Below are 26,916 nucleotides of genomic sequence, written 5' to 3'. Positions count from 1 at the left end.
TCTTTCTCCTGTCATTACAGCATTGTTCAGCACACTTTGCCACACTCCAAACTGCACTATGCAATTAGCCAAAACCAACCTTGAATTGGTTAAAGGACGGAGATCCGGAACAACCTTGAACAGTTGACGAGTGTACATGAAGATAAATAATACACACTGCGTCAGCACAGGACCTTCAGAACTCAAACTTGCAGAGCTCAAGGATTTATTACAAACATTTCTCTTTGAGTTTACATATGAAAACAGCCTGACTTTTTATTTTTTGTAAGGCCTCCTCTTTAGTCTCATCTTCATTGATGTACGAAAATCAAATTTGACAAGTTTTCTCTAACTGGTCACTCAGAGCTGACCCAGAATATGAAGTATCAAACATGTCTGGGCGGAGTTGGTTTAACTGCTGTGGACAATGTTGTTTTTTCCTCCATGCAGAAGAATTTAAAGTAAAATATTGTTCATATATTCATCTCGGTTGTGTTTCATGTATGACATCTTGCCAATACTTGAGCGTTTCTTTTCTAACTTTTCACTGGTCAATTGGTGCATAAAGTTGGATTGTGAATTGGCCAAACCGAATATTATCAAAAACACAAGAGTTTTGACAATGTCTAAATATTGATTTAATGTCTGGCCTGTGTTGGTGGTATCCACAAGCTAAGTCATGCAATACTAATCTAGATTGTGCGAAACCAATGAACTGGACATTGTTGATACAACATTGTGAAAAGGTTCAGTGGTGCTATGTGAATCTGTGATGGACAATGATGGTGTAAAATCCTTTGCTGACAATTTATTTAAAAAAGATCCGAGGATTCAATAGAGAGAGAAGATAGTCTTTATTACCATTAAGATAAAATACCCATGACATTTTCTTTGCAATCCTGGTGTACAGTATTGATAAAAGCAGTTTAAAACTAGGATGCAATAAGAATAAAATCAAATATTTTCAAACAAAAAGGAAAAGACTGTACATATATTCTATGTTGTTGTATATATACATAAAGGCGTGGCCAGGTGTAAACAACCTAGTTTGGTCTGTGACTCACAGCCTATAACCTGTTGTCCTGCAGTTAAGGGGCCCAGGGTGTACTTGACAGCTCTGGGAAAGACATGACAGCGACTTCTGCTGGCTCACAGTTGTGAGCATCAGTCTGTTTGTGGTGCTGCGGATGTTCCTGTACCGCTTTCCTGATGGAAGCGGTACAAACGGTCTGTGGCCCGGATGGCTCGGCTCCATGCCGATGGCTTTTGCTCTCTTCTTGACTCAAACTACATATATCAGACGTGTCCAAAGTCCGGCCCAGGAGCCACTTACGTCCCGTGATCAAATTTTTACAGGCCTCTGTCATAAAATGAATAATATATGGCCTGCCAGTCGAGTAGACCAAAGTATAAAATACATTTGTACAAAAAATACACAAATCACCATTTCACCAGATACTGCCAGTAACCCTTTGGCAACCTTGCCCTTGACTTTCTGTGAGAATATTAGCCCACGGCATTTCCATTTACAAAAAGTAAAGTTGACTTTGAGTGCAGGCTTCTAGGAAAAGGGGAAAATGTGAGTATTTTTTTCACCAAAATCTGAAACAACTGCCGCTGCCTAATTTGCTAAGAGACTTTGGCTGTTTTTAAATGATAGAATAACACAAAGCCCTGCCAGACGAAACATGCTGACTACAAAAAGCTAACTGGAAACAAAAGCTGTGAAAGGGTGAAGCAAGTGGAAGCTGTTTTACGAGACACTGCGAGCCAAATGAAAGGTGAGCTACGAGGTCACGATGCTGATTGCCAAGCACTACAAACCTTTCACAGAGGCCAAATTTATTCAAAGACCGTTCAAAGAATGCCACGCTGAATAGTCGGCCCTCAAACATTTTCAGCTCACTAAAACTGGCGCGCTTTCACAACACCGGGGCCTAGATGCTTGTGGATTTCTTTTTGGCTCTTGAAATTACAAGGAGACCAAAACTTTCTGAGCAGAGGCTCAACATTTTTTTATTCCTCCCAAATTCTCCCCATGAGATGTATGTTAAAAACCCCTGAACAATAGCTGGTAGTATGTCATATCATGTAATCAGACTACAGTGACATTTTCATTACAGAATATGTTAACTGTAAAAAAAATGTGTGCAAAGGAACTGTAATCAGTTGGGCAACCACCAATGCTAGTTTAATTTAATGGTTTTAAAAAGACTTGGTCGCCCACTCAGAATTTGTCAGGGTACAATTGGATTTTTAAGGCCTAAAATCTTTTAACCACAAAAAAAATGTCGGTCGGCTATCCTAATATTTTTTTTCTTAACATTATTGATGGTGAAGGATTTTTTCATGTTTAAAGTAATGTGACCTTTGCAACCTTTGGTCAATCTCAGTTTTAGTTAGTTGATTTCCTTGAGTATGACCCATTTTAGTCTGTGTACCTCAACACCATCATATTCTTGTTCCAGCGCAGAGCAGTATTGTGGCAATCCCAGCTGGCTCAACCACCGGGAGATGGACAGGTTCTTCATTGTCTGTAAACACAAGAAAGACCATACGCTGTGAAGCTCCTTAGTAGGAACCTGAAGCGTGAATTATAAAGTGACTCTGAGTGGTGTAAAAATATTTTGTTCACTCAAGTAAAATACTATGGGAATAAGAATTCTCTCAATTTCATTGATAGCAATTTAGTCAATACTGTTATACATGAGATAAGGCGTAGCAATCCAGGACTGTCAAATAATAAAGATTTTTTGCAAAAAAAAAAAAAAGGAACAAAAAGAATCAGAAAAAAAACAGACGTACATTTACATAAACATGACTTTAAAAAAAAATAGTTGGTTTGGAAATTTGTAACTTCATTACACGATTTAGACGCCCCTTGAAGAAACTGACATATTTGGCCGCCATCTTAATAACACAAAAGCCCAAATTAAGATTTTGCAGAAGTAGCTTGCCCCAGTACTGCTTTCAGCACTCAGCGGGTACTTACCTTTGACAAGTTAGGCCCGCATGTGCTGGTTGCAAAGTCACAGGTTTTTGGCATCTGATACTTTTTTCCACTGTTTCCTGCTCTAGCCACTCATGTTAACCACTCGGTTGAAGGCTATGGCTCTCTGCTAACAGCTATTGTTAATGTTAGCTCCTCTGTGTAAATGAAGCTTGCTTCGTCCTTAGTGCAATCTTTTATCAGCCATTTAGTAGCTTCTCTAGCTAGCTGCTAAAGTTACACCAACTCAGACCAACTCCAGCTATTAGCTCTTTTCCTGTCATGATGGGTCACTGGCTTTAATTTATTCTTGATTAGGCAAGAATACATGCAAGTAAAGATTCCAAATTTTGTGAAGTCGTACTTTTACTGTGCTAGTTTCTGTTTTTAATATTGGACACCTGGACAGGAGATTGTTTCGGATACAATTTTGTCATTTTGACTATTATTACTCACTGTTGATTGTTTTTTTACTATTATGCATTGTTTACACCATTGTCACTATCGACCAATAACGCTGTGCTTTGATTTCCACATTCTTTACGGCACATCTGTTTTTTGTAACCGAGCATATTCAATAAATAGAAAGTGCTCAGGGAGGGGGGTTTTAGAACAAATATGGAATTTGCCATTGGGTTTCTCTCCATACAGTCCTTTTCCGTTCTCATTGCAAGTTCAAAATCTATTGATGCGTTCTCTCCTTATTTTGAGTGTCTGCTTAATGATTAACTTATCAGGTATTCTTCACGCTTTAATAGTGTGTCTTTTTCAATTGTGCACACTTCAGTTCCATTCCAAGATCCAATTTAGTGGTTATTTCATACTGTCACTTTAAAATCAACTATAAAAGATAAGGAAAGCATAAAAGTGTCGACTCAGTATGTGTCACTGGAAACAGAGGTCAGGTACAAGCTTTGGGGGCATTGTGCTGGGACAGCACATCACTTTCCAAAGGACAGGACACTCAGAAGATTATCAGGAATAGAGGCAACAACCCTGAACACTCCTGCAATTACATTAAGTAATATGCAGGGATGGTGTTGACTGTATCCATCCATGACCTCAACAGGACTCCTCATTCAATCACATCAGACCAATCTATGAATGTCATTGTGTAGGTTACAGGAGTCATTTCGCTAGATGGACTCCCGTCGGTGACTAACACCATTTACAGGTTGACAAAGCGAAGGGCTGGACTACATCCATTGAAATTATTAACCTTTGAGGTTTTTTTACCCCCCATTGTTCAAGCGCTTGCAGAATGTACATAACAGCAGCACAAGCAATATTGATAACATACTTGATGGAATAGTTTACATCTGAAAATAACCTACAAGTACTGTGTGGAAACCTGACCTATGTTAGAAGAATAAGGTTTAGAACACTTGCAAGCCATCTTTTAGCCAGATGACACTTTGACTGTCCGAGATGCCCAGTCTCTCTGTTGCACAGATGCATTTTGTTATATTGGGCGTAGTTTTCTTCCATGCTACTATGAGCAGTTTTTTTGGTTGCAATTCCAAAGGGAACAATAAATATGAATGAGGGTTCTGTTCTTCAAAGAGGACTAAGCCGCAGCCTTTGAGCAGCAAAGCATTCACAAAGTTTAAGGGCTGTTCGTTAAACTTGCTTTCCCGACCACTGTGGAGATGTTGCACAAGTGAATCAGCCTTTGCGCATGGTACATGACAATCTTAGAATAAATGCCAAAAGTCTAATATTGGAGTTTGTAATTTTAGCTTCCACTCAAACAGTCACAACTAGTTGTCTCATGTTTTTTTCCAACCACTGCTGGTTTACAAGCCCAACCACATTCTTGAACATTTTCTGAAGAGTGATAACAGGAACTGAGAGCACAGAGTCTTCTCCCAAGAGGGTTCTTCTTCTTTTCTGTCAAGTTCGCTTAAAGTTTCTTCCGTGGCTATGACCTCTGTTGCTGTTTTCCCATGACCGCATCCCTTTAGAGTGCTGTCACAGCATCCAATTTCTCATTGAATATGCTTCTATAAATAGACTAATCTCAGCCTTGCTTGTTGAGTGAGCCAACCAAGCTTGGCTATTTAACAACATAGAACAAAGCGAATGATGGATGGACTTGTAGGGAGAAAACAAACTCCGGCAGAGCCAAAACTGCATTAGAGGCCAATCTCCTCTTCGCTCGGTCACTTTAATGCTTTTATTGGCTGCTGTCTTTAGACCAAGGGCATTGGTTTTACCAATCACATTAGACTGACACCATCCAACTTATTGAATTAAGCAGAAAAATCATATACACACCATGTATCTTATACTTAACTATTTCAGGGCTTCGTTGAATTGCATATACTTTGAGTGGTGATCTAATAAGTGAGTACTTAATCACATTCTCCTACTTAGGATCGCAGAGACTGTAGCCCAACTAATATCGTGCAAGACTGACTCTTATCTGTACTCGGTTGCAGGGTTAATAGAGAAACCCTTCACACCATCACTGTAAAAAGTCAGCTAAAACTTCCACAACACCATCTGCATAAAATAATGTTCTCTGTTGTCCTTTTATATTGGGCAAGGAAACATAATCCATACCTTGCAAGACAGGTGATGTTTAGCATTTGTTTGTAGGGCATTCATAGAGTAATGACTGTTATCTGCCAAGTTACAAAGAAATTTGCAGCAGTTTGTCCTCAGTCACACATCACGCTGTAATGTCAATAATACTTTCATTGTTGTATATGGACCCAAAAATGCTCCAATAACCTGTTATTACAGTGGACTTACATTGACACTACACAATTGGAAAAATACAAGTATGGTTGTGTTCATTGTTGCTTTGAGTAAACAAAGCGTGTTTCATGTTTTAAATAATATAACTGATTGCCATTTTTAAGAACGCTTAATCACACTTTTGGTAAAAAGTGTGAAAAAAGCTTAACATTTATCCCCCAAAAATTAATAAGAGACAAATTGAGACCTACCGTGTGACCTGCAGTCCTAGAGTCTGTTGCAGAGGATGCACAATGAACACGGTCTGCACGCACACTTGCTGCATGCAACGCTCACAACTGTGAGCCAGCAGAAGTCGCTGTCATGTCTTCCACTTGTCCAAAAAGCCATCAAAACTCTGGGCGAGGGAGGGTGAGAGAAAGAGTAAAATAGATGCAATGCTTTGGCCCATTCAATGCAGTAGGTAGTTGGGTAATAATATTCTTTTGTGTTAATTAATATACAAAGGTCATTTCTTGGACCCATTTTTTCCAAGTTGGACAGTCACACCAACTACCTGTCACATTTCAAAGTACATTTATTATGCATTTGAAGACGTGTACGACGTACAAGAAAATCTGTACGGGAAAACGCAAATTTGTCAATTATGGGTACCATCCGGTATACACCGACTATCACGAAATGGCAAATCAATCAGGTCAAACGAGTTTTCTGCGGAAGCCTCTATCTCTGTATCGTTTTTTTTTCGTTGCAAACGAAGCGAGCGCTTTGATGTAGTGAAAGGAAGTCCGTCTCTTTTTAGAGAACCGGGTTTTTCGGTTCAACTCATCAAAGAGAGCCGGCTCTCAAACGGCTCACTTGCTTTGATGCATTATATAACGAATTATTATGTTGTACAAAGAAGTTAAGAAAAAAAGGAAGTATAAAATGAGAAAATGAAAAAAGACAGGTTTGTTGTTATCCATTTAATCAGTATATTACCAACAATAATTTAATGCAGAAAATAATTCATAATTTGAATAAGAAAATGTATTATTCTACTTAATTAAATTTACATGTGTTTTTTCCTTCTACAGTGAACGTCCAAGCTACTTAATTTTTGAACTTTTTTTAAATAAACCTCATTCATGTCGAGCTACTCAGGATCTCACAACAAAATGTTAATTAACAATATATATGATATAATGAAACAGATGTACACTATAACATGTTAAACTACATAAATAAACACGTTTGGAAAAAAAATATATGGTGTAAGATTATTTTGTATTTTGTAAGGGAAAATACGAGTTTGAAAGAGCATGGAGCCGTGGAGGTTGACAGGTATGCATTTCAGAGGTCACCCAGAGTAAACCCTGACCAAATATCCATGATGTCTACTCGAAATTGTCATGTTAGTGTGTGTTATGAAAACAGCTGGGATGGGCTCCAGCATCCCGGGACCCTACTGAGGATAAGCGGTGCAGATAATGAATGAATGACCCAATCAGTGCAACATATGTGATTGGCAATCACATATGTTGCATTCAGCAGCTTTCCAAGATGAATACGCGTGGAGTTTTCAGTCCCTTCCTCCACGTCCAGAGGGACAAAGAGCATTAAATAGGTAGGTATGGAGTACTGTACAAAACATGGTTCAGCGTCTCCAAAATGCTATCGTTGCCTGGTTAGCACTGAATGAACCACAATGCCACTTCGCGTAGACAATGTTTCTTTGGCTGAAGCGCTCCCTAGCGTCTATGCATCCCAATGAAATACAGCAAAACGGAAAAGGAGTTTGATGAAAGGCTATATGAAAATATAAGTCGCAAAAATCTGAAAGTTGATAAAAGGAGTCTTTGGGTATTCAAATCGTAGGAATAGAAATGAATTAAACAAACGATTAAGTGATCGAAGGCACAAGCCAATGAGAGCAAAGGGGGCGCGGTCAGCGTTGTTGTGGTCTGAATCCACTTCCTGCTTTAAGGCGCGTTAGTGTTCGACGGCGAATTTAGACCAAAAAGCGGATAAACACTTTACACCTGTAAATAGATGGCGTCAACGTATATGTATATGCATTTTTTTGAACTTTTTTAATGCGGGAACTGAGTTCAAACAGAGGCATTGTGGAAGGGACCTATTTGTTAAAGCCCATGATTCAGCTCACAAGACCACAGCATGTGATATCGATTACCACACGCTCGCCTCTTCTCTTCTTTTTGTGCACTCCCTGCACTTTGGCGACACAAAGGCGAGTTAAAATAAAATGCTCATGTATATAAAGTTTTCTCCCTTTGAGTAGATAGCGTTCTATTAGGTTGCAGACTATTTAACCAGTCAAATATAATTTTGCTGTACTTTGTAAAATTCACAAATACAGCTATAATGAATCAAGCAACGTATTCTTTTACTCCTTTTATCGAATGAAATGTCTAGATCTTGACTTTCTTGCGTTCTTAGAGGGAGCTGACGCTGTGCAAGATTTCAAAACCTTACTATTGAAGTCTACCTTGTTCCATTGTAGAGCATCTCATCGCCATGGTGCACGTCTACAACTGCCATCCCTACGCCTCGCAGCAAATCGTGCAGGTCGGTTGAGCTCTATGCTTTCCTTTTCCAAGTCTGCAAGCCTAATTGACATGTTTGTCATTGGTCTCATTTCCAATTTATATATTTCTCCTGTTTCCAGGTCGAGCAAGAGCCTAGGTTGGTTTGCTGTGGAGGTGGGGCCTTGTTTGTGGTCACTGCTGGAGGATGCAAGGTTATTTATTCAAATGTTTGGGTTTGTGGTTTAAAAAGAGCTAAATGAAATACTGTAATCCCTCATTTAACACGGTTAAGGGAACTAGAACCCCCAGCGAAAATCCGCGAAACAGCCTCCCTCCTTATCATCATGTGTCCTGCTGGCCCCTGCTCCTAGTATTAGTCGGCCAGGGATAATGGATCGAAGCAGCGCAGGTGTTTTTCATTTAGGTGGCAAGAACAAAACTTTAGAGCTTCCACGCATGACACCAGATTCAGCTATATTTGACTAGAGATAACAGTCAATTTGGGGCAAGCCACAATGACACGCCATAGCAGCCAAACCGAAAAAAAAAGAGCTCTGCGGGCCACTACTGTCATAGGGACTAGGGATAATGCATTGTGGCCGCAACCGTGCATTTAATTTTAAGCGGGCTAGAACCATACGGCTCCAGACAAAATTATGTTCTTCTGGTCTCTGCCCACACCAATGTGGGATTGGGGATCATGGATTGCAGCCGCACAAGTGCAATTCACTTCTTAGTGGACAGAATGGCCAAAAAAAAGCCACTTCAGATAAAAATGAGGATGCAAAGTACAAAGCGTGAAGTAGCGGGGATTACAGAATTTGATGTATATCTCAAGTTTTTGGAAAAAAAAAATTGAATCTTCGTTTATTATGCATAATAACAAATTTATCGTTCTGGCAATTATGTATTTTTATCCATTGTTGACCTAGTCTTGAAAATAGTTACAAAATATAATCAATCATTAGTTGTGATTGCTTAGCAAGGCACAACTACATTGCCAAGTGCAGTAAGCACAGGGCAATATAGTTGTGCCTGCGAAGCAACTATTATAATCCCCCAAGATCTTATTCAATAATATTATATCTATCTTCTTCCGCCGAATTTTGACGGGCCTCTCCTCCCAGAGCTTTTGGAGTAGCCCAACGATTCATATACAGAAAATTCCGCCCGAATCAGGACTCTCCTGCGATAATACCGATTTTCGATACGAGTCTCCAGGTCTCCGGGACCCCGCAAGACCAAAAAAAGTCCCCATCCGGAATAATGGGTTTTGAGAATCTCCCATCCGGAATACATGGGCCCATTCATTTCTATGGGTAGTCATGAAAACGAGGGCTTTTTCAGGGGTTAGTAGGGACTAAGCAGGGACTGTCCAGGGTGGCTTGAGGGGGCCCGACCCACATTACCTTTAACCATGGGTAAATTGTGAATTCCAAAGAGAGGATGCTAGCGAGAGGATGCTAACAGCTATGTGCGCCGCTAGCAAGGTGTTGGGCTGGCATAGCCAGCCCAAATATTAGCGCAAGCTAGCTGTAAACACTGTTTGTGATTAGTTGGGCTGACGTAGCCAGCCAAAGTATTAGTGCAAGCTAGCTGTAAACACTGTCGGCAATGCTAACTTCTTCATAGTAAAAAATTTTGGTTATGGCTATATTTTAACGACTTCATATTTACAAATTCTGCTAATGGCCTCATGTTAATGAGTTATAGTAACAGATACATTTTAAAAATGGAAGCTAACGGCTTAATGCTAACTTCTTCATGCTAAAAAAATTTGGTAATGTCCCCCCACAGAACCAAGTAACAAATGACAGAAACATCTCTCTGAGTTAAAAACTTTATGCTAACTCATAATGCTAACAACCGGGGTCATATATACATGCTGGGATCATCTTTCAGATCAATCACAACTCTTACAATTGCCGCGGGAATTGTCTAGTATATATTACCATTGTTATCCCATTTCATATCTTCAAAAGTAGACAAGTAGCAGTAAGAGGAAGTTGGAAATAGGTAAACTCAGTAAAAGTTGCACTGGCTAAATGAAGATATGTGCTTTCCATTTGCTGACAACGATGCAATGCATTTGCTGAATCATAGATTTAATGCGGCTATAAAAATGTTTGATGTTGAAATTAGGTGGAAGTGTACAATCTGGAGGAAGAAGGCTGCCCTCTTTTGTGTCGCTTTGCTACCATGGGCTCTGTGACGAGCTTCCTGCACAGTGATATTGGTAAACAGTATTCCATGTTTCTGTACATGCTACACTTTAAAGTGCTTATTTATTTGCCAGTGTAAATTTATAAGATAGTTGACCATGTTTAAATTTCTGGGTTATTTTCTTTGTTTGGTTGTTTTCTTGTTCTGATTACATGTAGGAGACTACCTGGTTACTATTGAGGAAAAAAATGGCGCCACCTACCTCAGAGCTTACACCAACTGGCGTTACCAGGTGAAATAGAATTTGACTTTTTTTTCCACGTAAACTAATTTGAAATAAAACAACTACATTCTTCTTTAGTTCACTTTTCTGATTAGTAAAATTATTTCCAAGCATAATTCCAAAAGGCTATTCTGTATTGAGAGCTCAAGGATGTGACGTCCCACTTTCGTAGGCAGAGGAAAAGGCTCGTGTTGGGGTGCGCTTGCTGGGCCACTTACTTCGAGGGGCATCCCAGCGGGTTGGAGGACAAATGGAGATCATTGAGATCCCCTTTTCGGAACGTCCCCTGGCTGTCGCATGTTGCCCGATAACAGGGGACCTTTTGGTTGGCTGTGACAAGACTGTGGTTCTGTTTACTTTGAGAAGACATAATCATTCAAATGTGGCAAGTACAAAACTGGTCGAGTAGTCCGGCTATTTGGTTTATTCTGTATACCATGAGGAATATGTTTACCGGTAATTGATATCAGAGATATATTAAATATGACACCAGTAATAAATTAAATGTCAAAATGTTATAAAATTCCTCATTTGAACTTGTTTTCTCTTCCTCTCCGCTTTTCCTGCTAATTCTATTTTCAACACTCAGCAACCTTCAAGCAGCCAGCAGAACGCCAGTCAAATTCCAGGTAACACTCAAAGTTGTTTGCGTCAAACTGTTGTAGATTCCATCCTTTTAGGGATTCTATCAAGACTTTATCCTTAAAGGAACAGTTAGTATTATTTGACCACTAGATGGAGTTACATGGTGTAGTCATGTAGTGCAACTGAAAACAAGTGCAAAAGGAAGAATACAAACTAGACTCAAAGTGACAGAAACGCTCCATTTTACTTCTCTGTTGAGATTTTTGGGTACCTGTAGCAGCAAAATAACTGACAATTATGTCAGCTCCTTTGAGGTGAGGCTCATGTTTAGTAAAATCAATGCTAATTTAATAACCCTATGAATTTTTTTTTAAATAAAAGTTTGTATGGTAGATAATGTATTTTTGTTTATTTTTTCAATTACTATTGTGTTTTAATGAATGAAGTATTGCTTTTACCACTAGGAGGTGCTGAATAATACACACTGTCCCTTTAACTGCTTAAGAGCTTTTGTTAGTCTGCTCATAATCATAACCTTTTTGGTTTGTTTCCTCGTATGTTCCTGATTTTTTTTTTTCCCCATGTTTTTCGCACATCACGGTTTTGCTTCCAGAGCAGACCTCAAGTCTTCATGGTTCATTTCTGGACTTTGAACGCTCAGTCATCCTGCATCTTCCGGCAACTAAACTTCAACAGGTATCACTTCTTACTCTTTATTGTGATTGACATTTCGATAAATTATGCCGTGATCTTGGAATCACAAACTTCACATATATAGTTTCTAGTACAGTGGCCCCTGTACATATGAGTTACAATAGTTACAAGAAATTGGAGATAGGTTTTTTTCAGAGCAAAAATCTTACCCGACGCCACAACTAGAGGGACGAGTGCTCGAGACCGCTCACCGCCACCATCAGCTTATCCCAGTTTGCACAGGCCATACAGATCTAAACCCGAACTCGTGTGTTGTTGTTTTTTTATGTTATTTCTCGTGCTCTCTTACTCCTCCTACACCACTAAGTGCTCATAATAAAATCACATTTTATTTTGTTAATATCATCTTATTTATCATAATGCTGTATTCAAACTATTAGTGTATTTTTATGTCCAATTACTTTTTGGATGTGTTGTTAGGGATCAGGAAGATGTCTTTCATAGCTTTTTGGGGTCTAATTAGGATGATTTTGCAGGACTGGATTTCAGTTATTTTTAAGGTGAAAATATGTTCGAGACACAAGCTCAATTCGGGAACAAATTCATCATGTATGTAGAGGGCCCAGTGAATAGTACATGGAAAATGAAGAAAAATAAAAGCATGTTCATTTAAAAAAAATCAACTCGACTTTATTTATAATGCCCTTTAAACAACCACAAAAGAAGACGAGGTTCTGTACACAAATTAAATATGGTTAAACAAAAACCTTAAATAGACCATAAAAGGAATATAAACACTTTAAAAGTATTAAAAAAAGGAATTAAATAATAAAACAAAGTCTCATGTTAGGTCAAAAGCCAAGAACTAAAAATGGGTTTTAAGACTAGTTTTAAACATGGACAGTGAGGGAGCCTGTCTGGTGTGCAAGGGATAACTGTTCTAAGGTGTAGGAGCAGCAACAGAAAATGCTTTATCCCTTCTGCGCTTCCTATCGGTCATCTGTATCCCCAGCAGCAGCTGATGGGCTGACCTGAGGCGCAGAGCAGGGACATGACAGTGAAGCAGCTCGTTGAGGTATGGAGGGGCAAGGATATTTAAAAACTTAAAAACAAATAAAATAATCCTAAAATGAACCCTGAAATGCACGGGCAGCCAGTGAAAGAAAGCCAGAACCGGTATCAAGGGCTCCTTCTTACGTGTGCCAATTAAAAGTCGAGCAGCAGCGTTTTGGACCCGCTGTAGGCGTGTGATAGAAGACTGGCTGATTCTGTAACACAATGCATTGTAGTAGTCCAGTCGAGACGTGACTGAGGTATGAGATGTCAGAAAATGGGTGCTTTCTTAGTATATTGTGAGTCTATTTTTTAAATCTATTGGTCAATCTGTCATGCACCTTTTAAGGTGGCACTCTGTGCAGGATATGTTGCTGTGCAAGCGGAACTAGAGGTTCTGGTCCTAAAACTGGAGGCTAGTCATGAACCAAAAAACTCAGTCCTGGAGGAATTTTCTGAAGAACCAAAAGAAGGTAATGAAATACGAATATTTCAAAGAAGTAAAAGTTTGTAAATCATTGTTGAGGATTATTTTTAAAAACCATGTACAACATCAACCTACTAACAATATAATATATCATACATTTTGTTTGTAATCAAATAAATTGGATTTGTGCTTTAAAAGTGGGTATCAATCTGGCAGTCTTTAACATTCATCAGAAACTCTCTTTCAAATAGCATGTTAAGCAATATTCTAAACACCGCAGAATAGCAGCTAGTGCCAACCTCAATGTTCCACATGTTACAAACTGAAGAACTTCCCTTTGTGTGCGTGCACAGCTGATGCTGAGGAACAGATTGACTTCCTGCTCCTTCCAAGACACCAAGAGTTGCTGGGTGAGCGAGCTCAAGAATGTGATGTCCCAGTCTGCATTGAAAAAACTGGCTTGGAGGACAGAGGACAGAACTCGTTCAAATATGTTCTATTCAGGTGTTTGACTATTATTAAAAAGAGTTTAATTAGATATGTAGAACAGTAATCAAAATTTATGTTTCCAAAGGCGTTTCACGCCAGACTTCTTTCAGGGCTGCAGTGTGGAGGAGACGCAGCTTCACTCCCTTAAACTCAAACCATTATTTACAAGTATTATTATTAAATCACGAACATCAATAAACTCACATCATAATAATGTGTTGTTTCAACCATTATCTTTGCTCTTTGTCCATGCAGGCTCCCAGTCTGCAGGTGAAGAACCAGCTTGTGTGTTCTGCTTCTTCTCCCTTCCCACCACTGGCTTCCTGTACAGCTTGAAAGGGGGAGTTGAACTCCTATTAACTTATCAGTACCCAGAGAAGGTCTTGCAAGCTGTGTTGACTGACTACCTGTTACATGTCATTACCAAGTGAGTCTTATTGTTTCTAACTCCTCAGTCAGGTTCTCACTTCACTGTGGATTGTGGTTCTTACACCATGCAAGTCAGAATGCACCGTTTTCCATCACTAACCATTTATTATATCGTAATCAAAGTTAAGACTGTCACAAGTATGACATATTCCTCTAATCATGAATATTTTTCATATTCACGAATATTTTTCACTTTCGTTTTTTTCCCCGCCTGCCCTACACACGCGGAAGCAGATGACATCGGCACTCTGCTATATGGTCATCATGATAGCGCAACTTAGTTTCAAAACCACGCGACACTTCATTATTTTGAACACATTTTAGGTTTATACCGAGAGACAGTGGTAAGCCCTAAAATACCGAAGAAGCGGTCTGCAAACTTTGTTTCAAGAAGGTGCCAGTGAAAGGAGCTAACACAACTAATCTCAAGCAGCATTTGGAGTCCAGTCACCCAATACAATTCCCAAGCTAGTCAGCTAAGGAAAAGTGGCAAACAATCCAGGGGTTCCAGCTTGTCATACGTGGATTTACATGGAGTTTACACACGGGTGGCGACATACAAACAAGACGGTGTAAAGTGGCGCACACTAACAGATTGTATTACACGGTACATTGCTACTCAATTGCTGCCGTTCAATATGGTTGATAAACCAGCATTCAGACTCATTTAAGACTCATGTCTTACAAGTTTGATCAGCAGCTGTCTGACCCACTATACAAGACATTTTACGTTTACAAGTTCATATTCAAGTTAATGTCCTGTTAACAGAGCTCAAGCTGAGCAATTGTGTGTGGTTTTTTAACAGTTTTCTAAAGGAAACTGTCTTTATTTAGTTACATACCTCCTTTTACCAGTTTTTTATTTCAAGGCCCAAGAACTTCAAGAAAATACATTTGTCTGTTGCTAATAGCTGCATTCACTTTAAATGTGTTGACATCTTAAAACTTGAAGAGAAGCAAAGCTACATTTATCTGCTCTGCTGCTGTATTCCCTATGTGTGTGCTTTTTTTTTCTTATCTGTGCGCTTAATTTTCGCACTCTGTTCAATTTTGGACTTTATTACTGAAAAGTTGAGTCCAGGAGCTGTTACCTCACCTGTGCACTGTTCCTCGAAAGGTTTTGACCTAACAGGGCGAAACCCTGCACTGTTGGATTTGTTTCAATAAAAGGAACAAAATGTTAACGTTAACAATTATATCTTGAATATTTCAAGACTTGATTTCTTGACCATTGCATTGGTCACCTTTAGGTGTACAGTATATTTAATATTAAGCTTATATTATCATAGTAGCATATAACGCAGAGGGAACTTATTTTTTGTTTTACCATACTGTATATTTTTCAATCGTGATTATTTGCATCACAATTGATTGTCACCAGAAATTTCTAATAGTGACTGCCCTAATCAAAGCTAATGTATGTTTAAAAAAAGTGTAGCCCTCAAAACTGTTACCACTTTGATATTATGTTATTGTTATCTTGAAGAACTCCGTTAATTGCCATAGAACAAGGATAATACTTGAATCACATTCACCGATATAGTGATAGGCAAAGTGAAGCCTCTTGAACCAATGAGAGATTCTCTCACACTATAACAGCTAAAGGTTTACTACTGTTTCTTTCATATTGTTTCTTTACTCACTCCTGCGGAAGTCGTGCAGTATTGCAGGTGTATTTAATATTGTCATGTCAGAATGAACTCCTAAGGAATCATTATGGTTAATAATATTTTTTTCGCAACAATTAATTGCATATAAGTGGGCATAAAATTTGTCAAGCCATGGTTTATTTTTTTGTTCAAGAAAACAATTGTCTCCAATGCAGTGGGAATCAATTTATCAAGTCTCTGACTAAGGAAATTAACTACCTGGTTGACTGACAAACTCACTGACTTAAATGCGACTTGCAAAACAATGCTCACAATCTCTCCGCTCAACAAGCTTGTCCCACAATGAGGCTTTGTTTTACCTTGTCCAATGAAAACTATGTCACTGACTCGCACTTCAAAGCGAGGCTTATTTTCCCAAGCCTACTTTTACCCCACACAAGCCCTGAATCTGCAGGTTGTTTTGCCCATCGTCACTTTTGTCAGTGTTTTCATCTGCTATATCACATGCTAACATTTGTCTAATTGTCTGCTAGAAATGCACTGCAGTGCTTCACAGTGCGTTGTGCAGCATTTGCCGCTAGGTTGGAGGACCCTTACATTGATACCACTATGAAGGTATGAATTCAAAAGACAACTTAACTTCCCTGATGATGTTTAAACTGAGAATGCTGAATAGGTTTGTGTGTTTCCTTTAAGGCTTGTCCACCCTATAACCTTGAGGCATGTGCTTTGAGGATGCAGCTATTCATCGGTCTCCGCTCTATATGTGTATACGGCCGTCACGTCATATTGTTCTCCACTGCATACACCGAGACGCCAGAGGAAAGTGAACGCAATGTACAGCGACGAGGCCTGTATGTTGCTCACAAAGAAACCACTACACATAAAGATCGTTGCGGAATAATAATTTTGATAATAATAGAGTGCAAGCAGAGTTTTCGAATTAGGTTAATCCCCTGAAGTGATGAGTTCAGATCAGGGACGTGCTGTCAGGTTTCTGCTGGTGAGACAGGTTTTCAAATTAATGAAGCTACTGTACATCTTATTCATCACTGATTGTCTGAGCAAGAAAGAAATATATACAACTGTAGCATAGAAAAAACATTTAAACAATGTCTAAATAAAAGCATCAATAGATTATCCTTTGTTAAAAAGTTCATGCAACGAAAATAAATACTGGATGATATGACTTGCTGCTAGCTTGCTCATTAGATCACAAATTCTATTGTTTGGGGATGAGTTGTGTGCCAAATCAGAATCTTTGGTATCACTATTGCTCTTTCTCATGAGTCAAGAGAGATGCTTGCCTCACTCTTAATCTGCTGATGCTCAACACAGTAATACGTTACATACTTGTATTAATAATATTGATAATGTGAAAATGTATCTGTGTTGAAAAATAACTTGATAATTTGATAGTTCAGTAGACACTTAAAAAGGGAGAGAATGCATCAATAGATTTTGAACGAGAACAGGATAGGACACGAACCTCGGATAAGAAATTCCAACCTATTATAAAAGTCCTCCCCTAACCCTATTCTCTTTATTAATGCAAAAAGCAGATCTGCCCTAAAGTGTGTAAATATCAAACAACAGCAACATTTTTGGCTGAAAGTGACAATAATGTAAACCATGAGTAATAGTCAAAATAACAAATTGGCATTGTATACAATCTTTTTTGCAGGTGTCCAATATTAAAAACAGAAAAACTTTTCAAAAAGTTGAATGAGAAAGAACTTTAGCTAAAAAATATACCCATTTAATATACTTTTAATTGTATATTTCCACCGCCTCACCTGCTTCCCCTGACTGCAGGTCACTGGTTTAGATTTTTGTGCATTTAGTAAATTATCGCACTATGTGCATGTGTGTGTTATACATTTTAGCATATTGAAAGAAAACACTACGCTGACTGGTATTTTCATGGCTGTGGGAATCGATCCCACTACCACGCCAGCTCTGGAGAGCCTTCTGTCACGTCCCCTTCTGTAAGATTTCTCCACCCTTAATAGCCCCTTTTTGTCACTAGCGGGCTGAGCTGCAATTCCAAGACCTTCAAAGCGCTTACAGAGAATATGACTGATGAAGTAGGGACAACGGACTTACAGATATTGTCCTAGTTGCAAAAGCAAAGCACACCCTTTTTGCTTAAGAATTAAGTTAATGTACATATACCGCCGGCATTAGGCTAAATCCTCATAAAACACACCCCAGTGAATATCATTCTCTTTGGGAAATCTGTGCAATTGGTTACATCACACATGTTTTTATTTTTTGTATGTTTTGTATTGTTTTTACTAATTGTATTTACAAGTGAAAGTATTAAAAATAGATTTACAATAGAGCTCGGTCAAACAAACATGCCATTTACAGAGTACTCATGTAAAAAAAATAGCATTTTGAATTTCTCTGATTTTTTTCCTAAAATCAATTTGAATTATAATTTATTTCTATGTCCAATAATATTTTGTCTGATCTTAAGTGTGTCTCTGCAGTCGGTCTTTGCAGCTTGGTCTTGAAGTGACAGGACTATGTAGTTACTAAACTAAAGTTTACCTACCTAACGAGCCTGAGTGTTCGCCACTGCTATCAAACTAATTATTTGAACTAAAATGTCATACCATTAACCTGTAGATGTAGACATTAACGCCCCCCTCCCCCTTCCTTTTTAGTTATAAGACTCAGTGGTAGAGCATCCTTCTCTCAATTCAACGTTTGCAGAAGTGATACTCGCCCACTGCAACATGTTTAAGAGGCCTTGAGCAAGGCACTTTATCCCCATGTGCTTCCGGCTGCTGGTGTATGAAAGTGTGAACCACATAGAACATCCCTTCTGTATAGGATGTTGAAATAAAAGTCAACTTTATTTACCACTTGATTTCATGAAACTTCTGTTTGACAAAAATCTATTTTTCATGTGGCCTTGAATCTGAAATTAACATGTTTGTTGTCAAAATTGTGAACCCACACATATCTCCAATGAACAACCGCACAAACAGCTTTTCTGATTATTACGAACCTTACAACATTTTAATAGGCAGAAATTATTTATAATTATTGTTATCTACATGTGGATTCGCTGGTTTTGTTGCATCAGTATGGTTTGGCTATGTTCCATGAAACACTATATGGCGATTTATGTGTTGTAAAAAGATTTTTAGCAAATGAAAATAGGCGAAAATATTGCATTTATCGTAGGCTCCAAATTTATAGAATAGTTGTTCTGGTGTGGGGCAGCACGGCGGCGCGGTGGTAAGCTCGTGAGCGGCAAAGTGCTGAGGTCATGAGATCGAACCTTCCTGTGTTGAGTGTGCATGTTCTCCCCGTGCTTGCGTGGGTTTCCTCCGGGCACTCCGGTTTCCTCCCACATTCCAAAAACATGCATGTCAGGTTAATTGGCCGATCCAAATTGTCCCTAGGTGTGCATGAGCGGGTGAGTTGTGTGTCCCTTTGTGCCCTGCGACTGGCTTGCAACCGGTTCAGGGTGTCCCCTGCCCACTGCCCGAAGACAGCTGGGATGGGCTCCAGCACTCCCGCGACCCTACTTAGGATAAGCTGTGAATGAATGAATGAATGAATGTTCTGTTATCTTCAATTGGGTAACTGCTAAGTAAAACTCCCTTTCAAAAGTTTTAAACTAACTTATTAAAAGCCCTTATTTTATGCTTTTTGAATTTTTTGACCACATCGGGGTTTAGGATATTACATTTTTGTATATTTCCAATTTTGTGTCTTTGTAACTTTTAACTATAGGGTAAGAAAATGGACGATGTCCACTCCAAAAGAGACCAGTGCGGTCGGACATGGATGGAACCTCTATGTGGTTGAAACACTTGCACCCCTCACTCTCTACCAAGAAATGGTAATCTAAAAAACGGTGCTCTTTATGTACACTGTAATTTTCAGTAATTTCATCATTGGCTTCAATGTAATGTGTTAACATCAACATTTCCTCCTCCCTGCTTTGCCCACATGTCAGGTTGAATACAGCCTGCATTATGCACAGACCAACCAACAGGCTCAAAATCTTTGGCACTTGCTGAGTGAAGCTCACCTCATCCTGCGTGCGGGCCTGCTCCGGTCCCCACGAGTGCAGCACCGAACTAATGGATGCCTTGCTGAGGGTTTTGTTGACAAGACAGATCTGGAGGAGGCATTCAGGGACAACTGTGCTCAGCTCGGAGACTGTTTTAGCAGGTAAACCCTTTTGTAGATCTTAAAATCAAAAACTAACATAACTGCTCAGCTTTGCAAACACTTCCTCACTCATGACAAGTTTTCTCCTGGTATCAGAAATCATAGCGATTTAACAACACTTAACCAGCACTGGGCAATATAGTTGAAACTAAAATCTTCATTTTATCAGTCAGTCAAGTGGATTTTAATTTTAATTGATTTGAAACAATATACCCCCCACACACAGATTATACACAGTAGTTCAAAAATGAATCCTGTGAAAAATGTTCAAACAAGTATAATTGATTTTAATTTTGTTTTAATGTGAAGATGATCATTCGTCGTGTATTTGTTTCTCAAATTAAGTGTAATTAAGTAGATTTTTACAATTGTTTACTAATCTCTACTGCTTTCTCTTAATTCAAATTCAACTCTTATTTCAAACCGTAAATTTTACCATTATGAAAAAAATATATAATTTTTGATTTTCAAATTGACGACTCAATCTAGTATTTCAACCTATTGCCCAGCTCTACGCTGCACCATACTTCTTTGAATAAACATAAAATAAGAGACAAGACACAAATTTCAGCTCATAAGGAGATGTGATGAACAGAATTTCTGATTCTCATCTCACCGGCATTTCAACAGCTCCCCGTTGTTTTGACAAACAGTTCAGACAGAGACTTGGGGCGTGGGGTATCTTACACTTTACGCCAGGGACACAATAGTAAAAGGGGAACCCACAAGGATAACATCAGACTCCACCATCACATCAATAGAAAAATGTAGCTTGTCACCTCAAGCATAGGGTTGCTCGTAAGACTGCCTGAAAAAAGGAAAACACTTTACTCAACTGTAAGGTCCCTGTAATGTTTAATATTTAACTTTGTAGAAAATGCATCATAAATTTACAATTTTCCTGTCACTGTTCATAATCCCACTTGCTTTCATGTCATTAAAGGGGGAGCCAGAGATTCTGTCACCAGGCTTTGCCTTACTACAGAATGTCAGGACTGTCTGTCACCGATGTAATGGCCAGGAACCGCCCCCTTCCAGACAGTCCGCACTCCTACGGCCTAGGCTTTTTATTTTACCTGAAACATTTCCTTTTAGAAGAGACGGACCAAAGTCTTCCTCAGGTATTTTAGACACAAAGCACTTATGAAGTAATTCAAGTACTCCCCAAAACAAAACAAATGAGGAAAGAAAGAAGACACAGGAGTACCTCTACACACGAGCTTATTTCAGGATCGTGCTCATAGTCTGAATTCACCTTACCATTTCCTTTTCCGGAACTCATGACTAGGGTCACTCTTGTCATGTGTACATAGTAGAGGTAAGATCGGGCCCAAAAAAAGCACCCGAGCCCGACGCAGGCCCGAGGGGTAATAAACCCGACCCGGACCGAGCCCGACTAATTAACTGGATTTGCTGGCCCGGCCCGAGGGGCCCGAAATTACATATTTTATTTATAAGGAGGGGTGATTTATGATAACAAATTAAACTCTGCCTTTTGTTACAACATCTAGGCCTAAGTTAAATAAAACTGTATAAACATTTACATCTTTTATATTTCTGTGTCTGCACTGCAGATGTCACATTAAGCGACAATCTGTCATTGACGGGTTTTTTTTCGAGGTAGCGAAAACATTTAAGGGCGTCCGTCATTTTGACGACTTGATCATTGGGCCATAATCCACAGCAGCAGTAGTAGTACGTCCTTAAGATTTTAGCGCACTTTCATTGAGGGGGTGTTGACGACGTGTTGTGCCCTTTTCCGACTCCTATGAAAATTCCCCCCCCCCCCCCCCCCGATCGTATTCTATATAAAACGCTTATTAAAACAATAAAGCGAGCTAATTATAATAACTGTCTTTGGGACGAATGATAATATAGATGTCTGACGTTCATTACTTTTGCCAGGACAGCTTTTTAAATGTCTGATCAGCGTCGAGGTCCCAGTCTTTTTGCTATCGTATGCGAGCAAATTGCCACATTGACACTCAGCGAAGCCAACGCAAGTCTGTGTATCATTTTCTACTATCAATTTGAAATTGCTCCACACTTGACTCTTACCAGAGTGCGTTTTCCTCGTCAGTTCTCCTCTTTTGAGTTTATCCTTAACTTCTTGTTGGTCCGACTCCATATCGGGGATACCAGGCCAAAATCACGCGAATTTGCGGAGGGGAAGATTATTAAGAGGACAGCATTCACGTCACGTCACGTGCACAGAGCATGCTCTGGCTCCGTTAAAAGCAATCACAGCTCCTTCTCCGTTTTATCCAAATTATTTATTTTATAACAAGTATTCCTTGGTCAAGTATCCATACATAGTTTAAGTATATATTTTTAATGAACATTTAACACATTATTAATTAATTTAAAAAAAAAAAAAAAAAAAGCAGGACCGAACCCGACCCGACCGTATGACTGACATTTCAGGCCCGACCCGGCCCGAAATTGCTTCGGGCTCGGGCCATAAATCTTAGCTCTAGTACATAGGGCTCACAAGCCATATATGTCTCTCTTTATGTGTACATTTGGCTCTGAGATTAAAAAGAACCTGCACAATTGCTTAATGTATAGTTACATAAGGGCCCAATTGGCGCACATGCGAAGACAATAATGCTGACTGTTTGAATAATTCAGTCCAGTGAATACACACAATTTTTACTACGGTTTACAGTCAAGGACTCTCATCAAGAGACCCTGTTTTCGCTGGAAATCGCTAAATAATCCTTTATATGGAATCTCATTATACAGTCTATGTTAATTGTAGAAACGCTTAAAAAGCCACATAACAAACTTTAAACACCCAGAAGCCCAAGCAAAGCACCTACAGCAATCTGATTGGGTGAGGTGAAGGAATGGGCGGAGCTATACGCGGTGTGTGCGCACTCCTCCTCACCTAGCACTGAAGCTAAATACGAATCCTCGTTTGCTGAATTTTGTGAAACTTTTTCAAAAGAACTTTGCTGGCACATTCCTTTGAAACCATTATTCAGGACCAAAATGAGCCTCAACACTCTTAACGGCGGTAGAGAGACACATTTTAAATGCTATATTTATATTCACATGGGACATAAGATCTGGCATTATTAATATTTCACAGATTTTATCAAATCAAACATCACCCAGTTAAATAAAATGTGCTGAATAATTAGCTTTTGTTTGGGGAGCAGGTTGGGTGGTTTTGTTGAATTTTGTCTTCAAACATGGTGTGGCTCCCCCCCAAAAAAACGATTCAAAATATTTTAGACATTATGGCTTTTGGATCAAAAATGTTTCCGACTCCTGGTTTAGAGGATCTCGTATAAAGTGATACCTCTGTATAGGAATATGTACTTTTATCAACTGTTTTCACCAAAAACTAAATTTGTTATTGGCAGGAAGCAGCAGACGAGGTCATCGACATTTTCAGCCAATCGGAACCCTCACAGCTCATCAACGTATGTGCAAGCCTGGCTATGACGAATGTCAACGCTACCCGAACACTCCAAATCTTGCAGCTTCTTGAAGACAGCACTGGTGTGTCTGTTTCACTGACAATCACCATGGCGACTATGACGCTGCGCTTGAACGATACCGCACAGTACACACAGCTCATGGAGAGACATGCTGAGGTTAAAGTGTGATAAATGATATTACTTTTGAGAAGTTTATTGAACTATTTTGTCGCTTTCAGATGGTTCTGGTGTACGGCTTAATCGAGGAGCCACGGCTTCTGTTTCACGGAGGAGGGCGTGGGCAGCAAGTTAACGTTTGGCCCACAGCCTTAAGCCGACAGATGGCCAATTCGCAACCTGGCCTGCTGGTGGCGGCCATGGTTGCGCTGCATGAGAACAATAAAATTCAGCTTGAACAGGTGGACCACATGTTTCAGGTCAGTGAAGTAGGCATGCACAATATTCTATACAACGGCCTCTCTACATAAGAGGTACTCTTTTTACGAGAAAGTGGAGACACGAGAAATCATGCCCCAAATATGAGAACATTTAATTTACAAGAATTTCTTACCACTACAGAGGTCAAGTCAAGTCACATTTATTTATACAGCCCTTAATCACAAAAATGTCTCAAAGGACTGCACAGGATTACAATTACACCATTACCCGATCTTAAACCAACATGCGGGCAAGGAAAAACTCAAAACCTCAGCGTGAGGAAAAAAGAAACCTTGAGAAGGGGCCTCACAAGTGGTAATCCCCCTTCCAGGATGAGCAGGGTGAAATAGATTTAGCATTGATTCAGCTCAAGACTGCTTAAGGCTGGAGTAAACTCATTCCAGTTAGCACATGGGTTTCCCGCCATACAGACTTGATACTGTTTGCCCGTGTTGAGTTCTAGAAAAGGAAATGGAAAGGTGTGTTTTGAGAAAGAGTATAATGTCAATATAAATAAGGAAGTAATTAATAGATTTTATTTTCAAGTGCACTGTAATAATAATAATAATAATACATTGTATTTCGAAGTGCCACTCAGGATACCCAAGGTCGCTGTACATATGAGTAGGACACAACAGTAAACGAAGAGTAAAACCAGCAAGTGGTAAATAGCCAATAAAACACATTGTAGTTAAAAGGGGCAGTGTGTGAGGCATATGGTCAAGAAAAGGCAAGTCTGAAGAGGTGAGTTTTGAGTCCGGATTTGAGGTTGGATAGGGTCACGGCAATGAGTTCCAGAGCTGGGGGGCAGAGCAGCTGAAAGCTCTGCTTCCCATGGAATATGGATACGTGCTTAAGTATCATCAACAGTCTCTCATGGTCCCTCAATCCTACACGACTACCATTTATACACCTCCGTTAGCAACCGCCAACTTCCTCCATGGTATGTTCTCATAATGAACTCACTTTCTTTTTCTTCATCTTGTTTATCTTATTGCTGTATTTTTGGTTCAATTACTATTTGAATGTGTCTTTCAGGGAGATGTGTTCTATCGCTATTTAGGGTTAACTTAGATAATGTTTGGGAAGCTGGGAATGGATTATTTGGTTTTCAGTTATTTCTTATGGGGAAAAATCGTTTGAGATATGAGAAACTCTACAACAAAGTCATCTCTGATGTGGAAGGGCCACTGTACATATGTAAATAGAAATCAGATGTGTATTTCAATTTTTAAAATCAGTTACTACTGCCTGTAGACGCTGGGTTGCCAAAACAGCTTACAAGTGGATTTCTGGGAGGCCATGCTTATGGCGTCATCACAGGAAGCAGTCATTCAAGAACTTCTGTTCAGATTGTCATCGGTTTACATTGACCGACTGTTACACACAAGCACAGACAAACGACAACACGATCCTTCAGCTCACAAGGCGCTGAAGAGCGCTGATGATCTGGTAGAATTGCAGAATTACATTTCTGATTTGTTCTTTGAAAGTAAAAAAACATGCTTGTAAAATCTTCACCTATTTTAGATAAATTCCTGCTCCCATTATGGTGCTTTGTATCCATGGCTTATTGTTCTCAGTCCACCTAGCAGTACCAGCTTTCAACACCAGGAGGCTTTAAACAAAATGCAGGTAAGCGTTGGGCCAATAACTGAGAGTAAACTCGCTGCATCTATTCAACACATTTCTATTTTCTGCAGTCACTTCTATGCGGTCCATCTCTGTCTTTGGACTCAGCTGTGCCCTTATTGGAAAGATTGCCAGACAAAACGTTATGGGGCTTCAGCCTGCACCTTTTGTGTTACACCAGAAGGGGGCAGTACGAGAACAGCATTGAACAACTTCTGGATCGATGCCCTCAAGCCATTATAGCCTACGCTAATCACCACTTGCAAGATGAATACATGGTCTGTACTGGTGGGAAAGGGAGTCAATACTAGAAAGTTTGTGTTTGGTCAATGTATGTGCTACGTGTTCAGTTGGTTCATCCTTTCTTCCGTACAACTTTTAGGATTTGTGGTGGAAGAAGGTTCTCCCAGAACTTTGTAATCGGACAAGAAAGGCACCAGATAATAGCATTCTTTTGGCTGCTCTAAAAGGTAGTTTAAGAGTGCAGTCATAAAAGGGAGATAACTACTGCTGTTAGTTTCTTGTGCATTCTTCTGTGCCCACAGAGACCCTCGTTGTGGTTTCCATGGAAACGAGTCCTATGCAGTTCTTGGACCTTATACCTGATGACGGAACAGCTTCGTATTTCTTACCTCACTTACTCACCTGCAGCCAGAGACACTTACTGGCCTGACATGTAAACACTACAATATTGCAACTGATGCAAAGATATGAAGATAGTCAGTTGGGAAACCCGAATTTAAGACTTATTGTTTTTTTTATTCAACCTATGATGTGGCGCAAATGTAGATTCATAGATGATGTCATTGTTGTTTACAGCACAGTTTGGTTAATGACTAGCTTTCAATTGAAATTTAATCAAATTTAGGTTTGAGAAACAGCTCTTTTGATTGGTTGTGTCTGTGTTGCACAGAGAATCCCTGTACCACTTGGAGATGTTTGGTTCAAAAGTCACTACTGCCTTGTGAGCCAATAAACAAAAGTTGTGATTTTTAGAAGACTCATTACTACCGCGTTTTAAGTTTCATATTATTTTAACAAAAATTAAAAATGTGTTTATCACAGCTATTGGTTATTTTTAATAACATTCAGCTCATTTTGTGTTGAAGGTGGTGCGTTACTTTTAGACTTGCCTCAATTGTCATTGGTACCAACATAGTAGACAGAATTTGATATGTTACTCCAGGATAAAGACTTAAATTAGAAAAATAAGATAAAAACGATGTCAGGATAAACAGACAGAAATATTTACAAGGCAGTGCTTAGAGACAGGCCTAAGTTGTAAGTCTATCAGAACATTAGTGCAATGAAAAAGTGTGCAGAAACATT

General features: G+C 39.3%; 2 protein-coding genes across 4 annotated transcripts in view; one reads left to right on the top strand and one right to left on the bottom strand.

Annotated features, from left to right (window-relative positions):
- bcar3 (BCAR3 adaptor protein, NSP family member) overlaps positions 1–5,996 on the bottom strand; it is a 104,858-nt gene extending 98,862 nt beyond the window's left edge. The window contains exons 1-2 of the mRNA XM_088348870.1: positions 5,923–5,996; positions 2,421–2,513 (exon numbers count right to left, since the gene is read on the bottom strand). Coding sequence (XP_088204996.1) covers positions 2,421–2,510 — 90 coding nt within the window. The 5' untranslated portion in view covers positions 2,511–2,513; positions 5,923–5,996. The remainder of the gene's footprint in view (positions 1–2,420; positions 2,514–5,922) is intronic.
- Positions 5,997–7,602: 1,606 nt separating this feature from the next.
- On the top strand, positions 7,603–26,579 carry hps3 (HPS3 biogenesis of lysosomal organelles complex 2 subunit 1). 3 transcript variants are annotated; one of them, XM_088349035.1, is made up of 24 exons: positions 7,603–7,901; positions 8,175–8,239; positions 8,340–8,356; positions 10,342–10,435; positions 10,581–10,654; positions 10,818–11,030; positions 11,235–11,274; positions 11,844–11,926; positions 13,287–13,410; positions 13,718–13,868; positions 13,939–14,021; positions 14,109–14,280; positions 16,426–16,507; positions 16,589–16,746; positions 19,646–19,754; positions 19,872–20,089; positions 21,033–21,210; positions 23,461–23,694; positions 23,757–23,954; positions 25,213–25,407; positions 25,486–25,590; positions 25,659–25,865; positions 25,970–26,057; positions 26,133–26,579. In XM_088349035.1, exons 4-24 carry the CDS (start codon positions 10,399–10,401, stop codon positions 26,258–26,260), a joined length of 2,877 nt encoding a protein of 958 aa, XP_088205161.1. In that variant the 5' UTR covers positions 7,603–7,901; positions 8,175–8,239; positions 8,340–8,356; positions 10,342–10,398; the 3' UTR covers positions 26,261–26,579. The 3 variants fall into 3 exon arrangements, with proteins under 3 accessions (XP_088205161.1, XP_088205160.1, XP_088205158.1); XM_088349034.1 differs by having other exon boundaries at positions 8,340–8,411; XM_088349032.1 differs by having other exon boundaries at positions 8,111–8,239; positions 8,340–8,411.
- The last annotated feature ends 337 nt before the right edge of the window (positions 26,580–26,916 follow it).

This window comes from Urocampus carinirostris, chromosome 12 (assembly GCF_059441175.1).
Source record: "Urocampus carinirostris isolate Australia breed hairy pipefish chromosome 12, RoL_Ucar_1.0, whole genome shotgun sequence".
Classification (NCBI taxonomy): domain Eukaryota; kingdom Metazoa; phylum Chordata; class Actinopteri; order Syngnathiformes; family Syngnathidae; genus Urocampus; species Urocampus carinirostris.
The sequence above is the reverse complement of the archived record's forward strand: the minus strand, read 5'-3'. Positions and strand labels throughout refer to the sequence as shown.

Coding starts and splice junctions, on each gene's coding strand:
- hps3 (XM_088349034.1), top strand. CDS start 8,189: ATGGTGCACGTCTACAACTGCCATCCCTACGCCTCGCAGCAAATCGTG. Junction 16,747..19,645: donor AATGTACAGCGACGAGGCCT/GTATGTTGCTCA, acceptor TTTTAACTATAG/GGTAAGAAAATGGACGATGT. Junction 23,955..25,212: donor AGGTGGACCACATGTTTCAG/GTCAGTGAAGTA, acceptor TACTGCCTGTAG/ACGCTGGGTTGCCAAAACAG.